Raw genomic sequence first — 12,998 nt, 5'->3', positions numbered from 1 at the left:
CCCAAATGAGTTACCTTTCAAAGAAAAGGCCCAACAACCCTTCCCTACTTGAGATACATTTGTCAAGAGCTTTTTTTTCGTTTATAGTATTGTGTAAGATTAGGGGCCAGTAGCGTAAACATAGGCATTATCTCAAGATTGTATTTTAAGAACTAGTATGACCAACTAACGTTAGCAGTTAGCCAAGGGTTTGTCAGTCTAACTTCATCAAAAATATGTAAAGAATATAGATACATTTAAAAGAATTTTCAATGCATTACTCAATGTACAGTACACACATTAGAAGTACAACAAAAAAATCTGAAACACCAGTTAAATTTAAAGGGGTTTGAGTTGGACCTTTTAGCTCCGCCTTGAACCGGAAGTGGTCCTGTTTTTTCATGAGCGGCGTTTATCATCTGCAGCCTCATTCCTCTAAGAAGTTACAGTAGAATAATGAATTAAAACCGTCTTATTTACTCCTCACATTTTACAGATCGATCATCTAGTCCACATTTGTGTTCGGGCTTATTGTATCTGAGTAATCACATTGTTTTTAAGATGTCAGTAGTGGGTTTTGACGTGGGTTTCCTGAACTGCTATGTAGCGGTAGCTCGAGCCGGAGGAATCGAGACTGTGGCCAATGAATACAGCGACCGATGCACACCGTGAGTCTGCTTTATTTACTCATCCATAACACAAATACATACAGAGTAGTGATCACGCCAAGCTTTGCCTGAGCTGTGTGCCAGTGGAAAGCTGCTGTTAACCGGCTCTCTGTCTGTGACGGACATTGATCTGGCAGTGAGGAGCCTCCCTAGTGCTGCTGCGTGATTGCAAAATTCAAATACTATGGCACTTTAAAAAAACACGATGGTATTACCATACTATTATGTTTATAAATGGTACTTTCTAATTAGTGTTGATTGAGGAACAGCAGGCTGTTACACTAAACCTGTATCACTTCATTATTAAAATGTTTTCCCTTCTCTTCAGGTTATATTGTACTTTTATTATATTGTATTTAGATGTATTTATATAAAAAAAAATGTATGCATTTTTATGCATATCAGTACTGTCAAATGGATTAATTGCATCTAACATAAAAGTTATGAGAATAAATTAATATATAATATATGTGTTGTACAGTACTGGTCAAAATTTTGGAAACATTACTCTTTTTTTAAAATGTTTTTGAAAGAAGTCCCTTATGCTCATCAAGCATTTATGTGATCAAATCAACAAAACCAGCAATATTGTGAAATATGATTACAATTTAGAATAATGGTTTTCTTTTTAAATATACATTTAAAACATAATTTATTCCGGTGATGTCAAAGCTGAATTGTCAGCATCATTACTCCAGTCTTCAGTGTCACATGATCCTTCAGAAATCATTATAATATGATGATTTATTATCAATGTTGGAAACAGGTGTTTTGCTTAGTATTTTTTTTCTTTTTCTTTTTTATAGAAAAAGAAAAAGTTGAAAAGTTGATGAATAAAAAGTTGAAAAACAACAGCTTTTATTCAAAATAGAAATCTTTTGTTACAATATACACTAGTGTTCAAAAGTTTGGAGTCAGTCATTTTGTCTCTTTCTTTTTTTTTTTTTTTGTTGAAAGAAATTAATACTTTTATTCAGCAAGGATGTGTTCAATTGATTTAAAAAAAAGTGATAGTAAAGATTTATATTGTTAGAAAAGATTTCTATTTTGAATAAATTCTTTTTTATTAGTTTTATTCAGCAATGAATTCTGAAAAAGTGTCATAGGTTCCAAAATCATCATATTAGAATTATTTCTGAAGGATCATGTGACACTGAAGACTGGAGTAATGATGCGGAAAATTCAGCTTTGCATCACAAGCTGATATATATATTACCAGGACGGTCATTTGTCATAATGTTTGGCTATTTGTGTTTCACTACAGAGCATGTGTGTCTTTTGGACCACGAAATCGATCTATTGGAGCTGCAGCAAAAAGCCAGGTATGTGATGTTTTCTTAAGACAGGATTTTTTTAATGTATCTCTTAAAGCTGCCTTCACACAGTCTTCATGTTTGTAATCATGCACGTTTTTTTTCTTTGTCTCCTTTGAAACACAGATGGTCACCAACTGCAAAAACACTGTCCAAGGATTCAAGCGTTTCCATGGTCGGGCATTCTCAGATCCATTTGTCCAGAACATGAAGTCCAGTCTCGTTTATGACCTGGCACAGATGCCATCGGGCACAACGGGCATAAAGGTAGCTGAAAGTCGTGATCATCCAAACCGAGATTCAATTGCCATGTGCAAACACAACATGTTGTGAGATGACTGATCTGTGCCAGCATTGTTTAAAGGTCTAGTTTTGGCAGCAAAGCCGCCTTGTAAAGCCAAGCACAGACTTCTGTTGTGCTGTGAATGTTTGTGAGCTGTTTCTGTCCTTTAGCAGTCGTGTTGTCTCTGATGTTGTTGTAGGTGATGTACATGGAGGAGGAGAAGGTGTTCAGCACTGAACAGGTCACTGCGATGCTCCTCACCAAACTCAAGGAGACTGCTGAGAGTGCCCTCAAGAAGCCTGTTGCAGACTGCGTCATCTCTGTGAGTGTAAAAATCACTAAAGCCCTGTTCGGACGGGACTAGTTTTCTGAACGACGCTTGGGTTACAGTTCTTTCTAGATGTGGGCGTTACGTTACAGGAGGTCATGTGATGTGGTTGCGTGCATCACGTAGGATGTATATGTCGTTTAATTCATTATTTTTGATGTAGATTTCGTTTATTACATGAGTTTATAGAAGCGGCTGCTCATAATAACTCACATGACTGAGCAAAGAAAACTATAGATGTGTCTTACGCTGATAATAATATTTTCGTGATTTGACTTTTCCTCAATTTTATATTAATATTATGTTACTTTTTTGCCAAATGCCGTTCATAATGAGAGGTGCAACTTGTGCAAACAGTTGATCAGGTTAGTCAAAAACGTATGAGGAGAACCGTTGGGTTCTCATTTACAGACTTTCACCTCTGGATGGGATTCCATTCCTCAGAAGACGATCGAGTTCGCTGAAAAACTGTGAGGATATTTCTACATAAATCCGGATACATTTGAAAATGGCATTTTTGTTTCGAAATACCCTCCGTCCACACTAGCATTTTCCAAACGTTTCACATCCACACTGAAACGTCAGTAAACGCTTAAAATCATAACAAAAAGCCAATACATAAAAAAAGCTGTGTTTTCGGATTAGTGTAGACGTAGCCTAGTAATTTGCTCTAGAATTGTTACAGGTTTTGTGCAGTTTTGGATGGGATTAAAATCTTTGAAACACAAATTTCTCTTCCCTCTTCCTAGGCCCATCCGAAATGGGCTTAATATCTCATAAGATCAGCTGAAAGATGCAGTTATGATTTGCAGGTGGATTTGGTGAACGATCTATGGTCATTTTTTCCCTCAGTCCATTTTCTGTAAATGAGTTATTGGAGACAGACATCCACCTTAGAGATCATGAATACTCTGACATCACTTTCCTGAGTGAATGCTGTTTAAAATCCCTGCTTCTTAGGTCCCCTGCTTCTATACCGATTCTGAGAGGAGATCCGTCATCGATGCAGCTCAGATTGCAGGACTCAACTGTCTGAGACTCATGAATGAAACCACCGCTGGTGAGTTGTGGTTTAATGTGCCGTTTCACTTGCAACACACCGATTTTCCACTCTTAAATGACACCTGTTGTTTTTCCACGCAGTTGCTCTGGCATATGGGATCTACAAGCAGGATCTTCCAGCTCCTGAGGAAAAGCCAAAGACGGTGGTGTTTGTGGATATTGGCCATTCAGGCTACCAGGTCTCTGTGTGTGCCTTTAATAAAGGCAAGCTCAAGGTGCGTACCAGTGACATTTATACCCTCGAAATGTGGTCATGAATAGTATGTGAAATTATAGACAGGATTGTTCTTCCTGCCCGTACAGATTCTTGCTACAGCCTTTGATGCTGAAATGGGAGGAAAATACTTTGATGAGAAGCTGGTCAAACATTTTTGTGACGAGTTTGCAGTGAAGTACAAGCTGGATGTGAAGACCAAGCCCAGAGCTCTGGTGCGACTCTACCAGGAATGTGAAAAGCTCAAGAAGCTGATGAGTGCCAACTCCTCAGACCTGCCACTGAACATCGAGTGTTTCATGAACGACATTGATGTTTCAAGCAAACTCAACAGGTACAGAGTTATTTAATGAAGAAATCACTTGCAAAGTCGTTAAAAAGTCCTGTCGTCACTTACACGCATTTGTCGTTTCCAAGCTGGACACTATGCAAGATTTGTATCTTAATATAACAGCTTCGAAATCATTCCGATGGTAAACGAACTCGTAGTAGGGCGAATCATCCCGATAGCAAAGCGGGGGGGGAGCAATGCAAGTTTGAGAGGTGGTGCCCCGACAAATCTTGTGAGAATCACAACTTGCGTTATGGCACGACGTCACATACATCAACAACAGCCTCTGTGGAAGACACTAGCACACATTTCAGATGTGAATCATGGCAGAGTCGACGAAGAAAACGAAGAAAGCGCGATCGGAAGAGTGCAGAGACTGCTCTGCGTGGGTGGTATTTACGACAGTAGCGTTAAATACAAGTACTCCACAGCGACTCTAGGGGGCGCTGTTTGAGAAAAACGGAGACTGCATAGTATGCCTTTAAGTCAAGGAAAAGGGATCAAGGGGCTGTCAGGGTCCAAAAAGCATCATAAAATGAAAAGTATCCACACGATTTGTGTGCTACATTAAGTCTTGAGTAGGGGTGTGCGATATATATTGTCTTCGATAATCGCGATTGTTGTTTTAACGATGTATGACCCCCACTAGAGAGCGCACGACCACTTGATGTAGTCTAGTAAGTTATGGTGCGTTCAAGTCATGTCATGAAGATCGTATTTACGAGTTGAATGCACATGAACTCCACCACAATGTCATAAATACCAGTGGGAAGCTCGGGATTTTGTTTAACCCCCCATCTGTATGAGTTGTGGGCGTGTCACTGAGAAACATGGCGGAATACCACAATACTAAAAGGTATTTAGCAGTGAAATTGTCTGGCTTTTCTGTTCACAGTGCATCAAGCTGATTGCCTGCACAGAATATGATACCTCTGTATGTCTTTTATATTTATATTATTTAATATAGTTAATCAATATCACACGAAGAGTGACGTTTTTTCACCCAAATATCAGCACGATTACAAATGTGATATTTATTTTTTTATAGGACAGTTCAATAAACAAAAAGTCAATATTAAGTGACTTACATTTTAGACACAGTATTGCCTGTTTTTGCTCCATTTCGCCAACGAAAATAGTTCCAAACAAAGACACAGGACTGGTTTGCGTCTTTTCGTGACTGAATGAACGAATCGTTTGAACGAATGACTCACTCAGATGATTCGTTCGTGAATGAATCAGCCGTTTGAATGAATCGGTTGAAACTCAATTAACAGTGACTTGCTGTCACCTACTGGCGGATTTAATATAACAAATAAAGTATCTTTTCATTTTTTAAGTAATTTCTAATATCAATATTCAACGTTTTATGTTTGAAAGTAACAACGAAAACATTATTTCTGCATTTGTAGCTGCAGATTAAATGCATTCATGTCCCTCTGATCATGACCAAAGATACATTTTGTTGATACTAGATTGTCAAGATTGTGTCTTATTATTCTAATAGAATTTGATTTAATGTAAGAATTTGGAAGGGGAAAAAAAACGATGCATGCATCTAATTAGGTTTAAAAATGGCTTTATAATGGAAAAAATGCCCATAAAAGGTTCAAATCTATTTAATCTTATTGGAAAAGATGATTTCTGTCACTGCTGCAAACTGACCACCATATAGAATGTGAAGAATATCAAAACGTTAGGAGTCAGCTGTCCACTGCTGTCCTAAACCTGCAAAGGTATCAACACAATAAAAACACTCATCAACATATCGTCTAATTTTCGTTATCGATAAATCCCAGAAAATATCGAGATATCGTTTTTTTTTGTCAATATCGCACAGCACACCCCTAGTCTTGAGAGGTTAGTTCACCCAAAACTGAAAATTCTGTCATCATTTACTGACCCTTATGTCGTTCCAAACCCATAAGAGTTTCGTTCATCTTCGAAACACAGGATGAAGATATTTTTATGAAATCTGAGAGATTCCTGCCCCTTCATTGAAAGTCCAGATAACTAAAACTTTGACGCTTCAATAAGTTCATAAAGACATTGTAAACGTAATCCATATTGATTGAGCGGTTTAATCCAAGTGTTCTAGAGAGAGTATGTTTGCAGTTCTGATAACCATACATGTGAATGCAGCTATTTTGAACCAATAATCAGAACAAAAAGCAGTTTAAGGATGCCTGCACAATTCAGATAAAGTTATCTGACTACAATATAATTAATCTGACTCCAATAAAGTTGTATTCTTCAAAAAAAAAAGTAAAAAATAAATAAATAAAGTCTATAAAAATGTATAAAAAAACATTCATTAGTGTTTGAAAGATGAATAAAAGACTTATATTGGTTTGGAATGAGGACAGAATTAGAATTTTTTTGGTGAACTATGCTTTTAAAATTCTTGAATCTTGTCCACTGCTCAAATCTCATTTGCATATTCAGCCTTGAGTCAAATCACAATAGCATGCAAATGAGATTTGAGTCGTAGAGTCATATTTGGAATGAGTTTTTTGCAGAACGAGTCAAGAGGTTTTTTTTGTTTGTTTTTGCATGAATCTTTACATTCACAACCTGTTATACTGCGTTGCACATTCATTCATGTCCTTTATCAGAGATGTTATCCTGTCAGTAGTTCATTCTGAGCTTTATATATTGTTTTGTTCCCGTGGCAGGGCTCAGTTTGAAGAGATGTGTGCTGATGTTTTAGCCAGAGTGGAATCTCCCTTGCGCAGTTTATTGGAACAAGCTCGTAAGTAGTGACCCTTTCTTGGATAATAACGGTGTACGTCGTAGAAATCATTAATTAACCCTGTCTGTCTGTCTGTCACCTCCTTCTGTGCAGATCTGAAAAAAGATGACGTCCATGCTGTAGAAATAGTGGGCGGTGCCTCTAGAATGCCGGCCATTAAAGAAAGAATCGGCAAGTTCTTTGGGAAGGAGCCCAGCACGACGCTGAATGCAGATGAGGCCGTGGCCAGAGGATGTGCCCTCCAGGTCAGGTTCTTCTGCTGACTAAAGCCATGCTAATAGTTTAACAAGACTGTATTTGATAGCATTTGTGACCTGTCGGTGTTCTTCGACCCCTTCATTGGCTCTGTTTCCTGATTTCACAGTGCGCTATCCTCTCCCCTGCATTTAAAGTCCGTGAGATCTCCATAACAGACGTGGTTCCGTTTCCCATCTCTCTGAAATGGAATTCTGCAGCTGAAGATGGAGTCAGGTACAAGCAGCTGTGACATTCAGAGATCGTGATCAAGTTATTAGTTTGCATTTCAGTCATTGTGCTTGATAGTATGATGTTATTTAGAATGCTTTTATATTTTCCATTTCAGCGACTGTGAGGTGTTCCCAAAGAACCATGCAGCGCCTTTCTCCAAAGTGTTGACATTTTACCGGAGAGAGCCGTTCTCCTTGGATGCGTATTACAACTGCCCTAAAGAGCTCCCTTATCCAGATCCCACAATAGGTAAGCATGCATGCATACGAGTAAAGACGACTTATTGGTGAGTAAATAAGGGATAATCCATGGCTTAGCTGTGCATTAAACAATTTGTTTGAATGAAGGAATTATAGCATTTATTTGATTTAATTATCGAGAAAGAGAGAAATGAGAGCTGTGACAGTAAAGCTGTGAGTTTAATTACTTCAAAACTTCATTACCCCCTCGTTTCTGAGAAATATAATGGAGCGATTGAGTAGTGAAGCTGTTCTATTAATAAAAGTAGCGGGGCAGGGTTGATGAGTTTCTGTGCTCCTGAATGTTTCTGTGTGTGTGCACCACAATCTCCGATCTCTGTGTGCGAGTAGTGTGTGTGCGTTAATGTAGAACAGTGATTAAGCTGACTGGAACTACCTGTGCCTTAAACTGTTTTAATGCACACCTTTCAGCCAATCAGAATCGAGTATTCAGACAGACTACAGGCTGTAAAATTTATCGAAATTATCTAAATATTGCAAATGTACATATCGCGATATGCATATAGCAATGGCTTAAGATAAATGAATGATTTTAATACTTCAAAAGATTACGAAAAGTGGTCAACACAGACAGCAGAGAATAGACTGGACACATACATGTGACATGCTTCATGTTATTGAATGCAATAAGTGAAGTCCTCTCGCACAGGAATCCGCCTCTCGGACAGCGCATAATCCCGATTGTTTTCAGTTTTAAAATATATTTCAGTTTACACACTTAAAGCATTATCGTATCGCAGATCGAATATCACATTATTTAACAAGTTATTGCATATCGCACTTTTCTTTAAAGTCGTCATGTAATCAAAATTGACCCTATTTACTTTTACTTGTGGTTAATGCACATAAAATTGTTTGTTGTGGTAATCTTTGAATTAAACATTTGCTTCCGCTCTGGAATGGTGACGTCAGTTTGACGGCTTGGGTTTAATATCCTTAACCCCTCCCCTCCAACAGTCAGTCTGCTATGAGCGAGGGATGGAGAGGAGGTGCGCTAAAGTAAAACCCAGCCCTCTGTTCAATATTCCGTTTCACTTGGAAATACGTGACAAAGCTAAAGTAAAGTCAGTTGCAACTTCTGTTTCACAGGGACTTTAACGACTTATCGCATTCAATATCATGCAGCCCTAAGACAGTTACTGGCCAATTGTCTTTTTATTTTATTTTATTTTTATTGCTAAATAATGCATGGTTTCAATTGCAGCAATTATTTATTTTATTTTATTTTTTAAATGTACCTAACTATATGGATATACCTACATACATAGGATGTATGTATTTAATTACAAAAAAAATTGTCCTTGTAATGTTTAATCAAAATGCCATAATTGAATATTTCGGTGAAAACCGGAAGAAACAGGAGAAAAACAAAACAAATAATTCTGTTGCTATTGGAACTAAATGTATTTAAGGAAATGCAAAAATACATGTGTTTGTTTGGCCAGTAATTGAGGTGGCAAATATTCTTGGCCTGCAAATTCTGTTTGCTTTTCATAGCTTATATTTGCTGTACAATCTTATAAAACTTGTCATGAATACAGACTGTATGTTAACATGTACACTAACACTGTCATGCAGGCCAGTACGTTGTCCAGAAGGTGGTTCCCCAGGCCTCAGGCGAGAGTTCAAAGGTTAAGGTGAAGGTGCGAGTGAACATCCATGGCATCTTCAGTGTGTCCAGTGCCTCGCTAGTGGAGGTGCAGAAATCTGAGGAGGAAGAGGAGAGCATGGACACAGAGCAGAGCACAGAAAAAGAAAATGAGGTATTGCTTCAGGATATTACTGTCCACATACCCTCTCTCACAACTGCTTTCACACCCTCATCATGACCTGGATTTTTGTATTACTCCATGTTGTCAGTGCATTCATACCGCTCAGCTCTACATCATGGGTAAAGTTGCCACCATGTGTTTTCAATCATTCACAGAACAAAATGCAGGTTGATCAAGATGAACAAAAGACTTCTGGAAATGGAGATCAGGAAGATGGAGAGAAAAAAGCTGGAACGGAAGAAATGGAGGTAAATTGGATCTACCAATAGCATCAATTAAATGACTCGTATAAATGACTCAATCATTTATCAAAATTACCGTTCAGACGCCCATCACATAACTAAAGGCCCGTTCACACCAAGGATGATCACTATAGCGATAACAGAAAGATATAGTTTAAAAAAAAAGTTTTATCTAAGAATAGTAGTGTACCACAACTATAATAATAACGGCACAAAGGAACGATGTCATTGGAATCAGACTAATTCAAAACTTTTTTTCCAGCTGATGAACAATAAAAACATTGAAAACCAATCAGAATCCATCCTGCTTATCGTTATAGTTGTTGTTGTCGTGAACGTGTCTTTATAATGGTTCTCTCCGTGGATTTGTTCAGACATCAGCAGAGGAAGGCAAACAGGAGAAGAAATCGGATCAGCCTCCACAAGCCAAGAAGCCCAAAGTGAAAACAAAGGTCCTGGAGCTGCCCATTGAAAACAACCCACAGTGGCAGCTAGCCAATGACATGCTCAATCTCTTCGTGGAGAACGAGGTATGCTTTCTGTGCGGCTGAAGCTGGATTAAGGGGGACATGTTTTTTTTTAACATTGAGTTAAATCTACTGTGAAATTGCTTTTCCTCAGGGGAAGATGATCATGCAGGACAAGCTTGAGAAGGAGCGCAACGACGCCAAGAACTATGTGGAGGAGTACGTGTACGAGATGAGGGACAAACTGCACGGGATATTCGAGAAGTTCGTCAATGAGAGTGTGAGAACAGTCGCATGGCTTGAAATCTAAATGCATGGTGTCCATCGGAAGAGTTTCTCATGAAACTCTATACAAAATATTTATTAGCTAGAATTTGCTCTTTATATCTGCATGAAACCATTTTGAAATCCTTGTCCAGTGATTACAAAAGATTGGAAAATGTCTAGACATTGATTGGTCAGGTGTGGGAATCCTGTGAATGACCTGGTATTATTTTTGCCATATATTGATGTTTTATATCGCTATAATTTAGAGATCACAGACTTTTATTACTATTGTGGAAGTTTAAAAAAATGCATTGATATCCCTGTCAGAATGAGACACAAATCTCAGTGCTTGACAGTGTTATTTTAGTATTTACATACTGTTATAGTATTTAATAATATTATGAATTGGTTCTTTTTTTTTTTTTTTTTTTCAGAATTTACTTTAGGTTTTATTTTTGTAGTAGTAGTTTAAGTTTATCATATGATAACAATAGTTATCCTTTTTCATCATGTATTTATTTAATTTCAGCTTTATTTAAATTAATGAAAATGTTCTGTTTTCTCTTACAGGACAGAGATGCTCTCTCATTAAAACTAGAGGACACTGAGGTCTGGCTGTATGAGGATGGTGAAGACCAGTCTAAACAAGTATACATCGACAAACTTCTTGAACTGAAGGTACTAAATGTCTTTTGATGGCTATAATTTATGATTTATAAGCTTACACTTTATATTAGGTGTCTTTAGCTACAGTGTTCATGTTTGTATTGTAAAACACTTGTGCTGTTACGGGTAAGGTTAGGGGTCAGGTTTGGTGGGATATGTAGGTTTAAGGGTGGGTTAAGGGGTAAGGGAAGGGTCAACAGTGCAATTATAGACAAGGATGTAAACTTGTCCCCTTTCTGCGGAATTTGCCGTTTTGGATCCAAAATAGGCCGTTATTGCAATTGCTGCCCCAGAAATGCAGCAAATTTGAATGTAAAATGGGCACGGGCATTCATAACGGTGCATGTCCACTGGCGCGGAGCAGAGCGAGCATTTTCAGTTCATTCCTATGGAAGCTCAACTCCGCACAGTTATGAATAGAATTCGCTAATGAAGCGAGGTGCAAAAGGAGGGAAAACTCCAAATTATATTGCCTAAGTGCAAAATACGATTACTATTGATATTGGTAATTATACCTGTGTAATGTTTACAATCGGTTAATGCCTATCAATGTATCAAAAACATTCTTGCAGAATCTCGGCCAACCCATTCAAGAGAGATACACGGAATTTGAGGAGAGACCCAGAGCTTTTGAAGAGCTGGGCAGACAGTTGCAGCAATACATGAAGATTGTTGAGGCCTACAAAACCAAGGTGAGGTTGTGTTGGATTAAAGTTGCATAAGGTACAAATTTGCACTTGGTTAGTGCACAATGGATTTGACACGTCTTTTTGAATTACAGGACGAGCAGTATGATCATCTGGATGAGGCAGAGGTTCAGAAGGTGGACAGGATGGTGAATGATGTCATGATCTGGATGAACAGTAAAATGAACCAGCAGAGTAAACAGAGTCTCGCCTTGGAGCCTGTGGTGAAAATATCAGAGATACAGGCCAAAACACGAGTCAGTCACAGTTATATTGACTTTTTTTCTAGAGCACATGAGTATGTTAGCATTCAGATATCATTCAGTACTACGGTGCATATAAAAGTACTATGGTATTGGCATTTGATACCATGACTGTTCCAGGTTTCTGCCACAATACCATTTTGATACATTTGTACTAAATCTCTTCCTGTTTTCCATAGGAGCTGTTCTCCACTTGCAATCCCATTGTGACCAAACCCAAGCCCAAAGTGGACTTGCCAAAAGAAGAGAACCCCGCAGAACCCAACGGGCCGGTCAATACGCAGGAAAACCCTGAAGCCCAGCCCAGCGGCACAGAGCAAGGTGCTGGTGACAGTGCAGACGCCACAGAAGCCAAGCCTGGCATGGACCTCGATTAACCACGCTGTGTAATGTTATGTTAACGTTACACGTTATGTTATGTGACATAATGTTTTGTTAATGTTAACTTATATTTCCAGTGTCCGCTAACGCTAAATCATCATCCTCGCAGCGGGGTGACTCTGGCAATGAGAGAATACATTTGCATGTCCTTTTATATTAAGAAAAACATAAATCATGATGCTGTAAGACTTCTGATTGAGAACCATTCTGTTTGCCCATGATTGAGTTTCTGTTAAATGCTGGTTCTGTCAACTGTTGTTTCAATAAATATGGATTGAAACATGCAGTGTGTGCACGCTTATATTGTAGAATTACTTCAACATAATGCAAAAGCATGTGTATTTGTTTTGTGTAGTGTAGTTTGCTTCAACTATTGGTTTATGAATAAGTTTACAAATGTTACTTGTTAAATAACTTCAACATATAGGCCAAAACGGGTTAAGTGTTACAAAAATGGTCAGATTTAGGTGATGTGCTTTATTTTACATTCAGCACCCTGTTTGCATTTGCGCATCTCAGATTCGGTTTTTGGAGTGGGCAAATGGTGATGTTGGCCTGTCCCACCTCAGAGGATCATTTTGACTATCAAAAAATTA

General features: G+C 38.2%; 1 protein-coding gene across 1 annotated transcript; it reads left to right on the top strand.

Annotated features, from left to right (window-relative positions):
- Positions 1–46: 46 nt before the first annotated feature.
- hspa4b (heat shock protein 4b) lies at positions 47–12,688 on the top strand. The gene is made up of 19 exons (XM_084429436.1): positions 47–647; positions 1,912–1,969; positions 2,087–2,227; positions 2,443–2,565; positions 3,532–3,631; positions 3,715–3,848; positions 3,937–4,181; positions 6,854–6,930; positions 7,024–7,175; positions 7,295–7,401; positions 7,514–7,647; positions 9,237–9,421; positions 9,586–9,678; positions 10,047–10,202; positions 10,294–10,419; positions 10,977–11,084; positions 11,645–11,764; positions 11,854–12,015; positions 12,201–12,688. The coding sequence occupies exons 1-19, from the start codon at positions 541–543 to the stop codon at positions 12,396–12,398; spliced, it is 2,526 nt and encodes an 841-aa protein (XP_084285562.1). The 5' UTR covers positions 47–540; the 3' UTR covers positions 12,399–12,688.
- Positions 12,689–12,998: the final 310 nt, after the last annotated feature.

The sequence above is a fragment of the Rutilus rutilus genome (assembly GCF_951802725.1).
Source record: "Rutilus rutilus genome assembly, chromosome: 14".
NCBI lineage: Eukaryota > Metazoa > Chordata > Actinopteri > Cypriniformes > Leuciscidae > Rutilus > Rutilus rutilus.
Note: the sequence above shows the minus strand (reverse complement) of the source record. Positions and strands in the feature narration are given on the sequence as shown.

Coding starts and splice junctions, on each gene's coding strand:
- hspa4b (XM_084429436.1), top strand. CDS start 541: ATGTCAGTAGTGGGTTTTGACGTGGGTTTCCTGAACTGCTATGTAGCG. Junction 7,176..7,294: donor CCAGAGGATGTGCCCTCCAG/GTCAGGTTCTTC, acceptor CTGATTTCACAG/TGCGCTATCCTCTCCCCTGC. Junction 7,648..9,236: donor TTATCCAGATCCCACAATAG/GTAAGCATGCAT, acceptor ACTGTCATGCAG/GCCAGTACGTTGTCCAGAAG.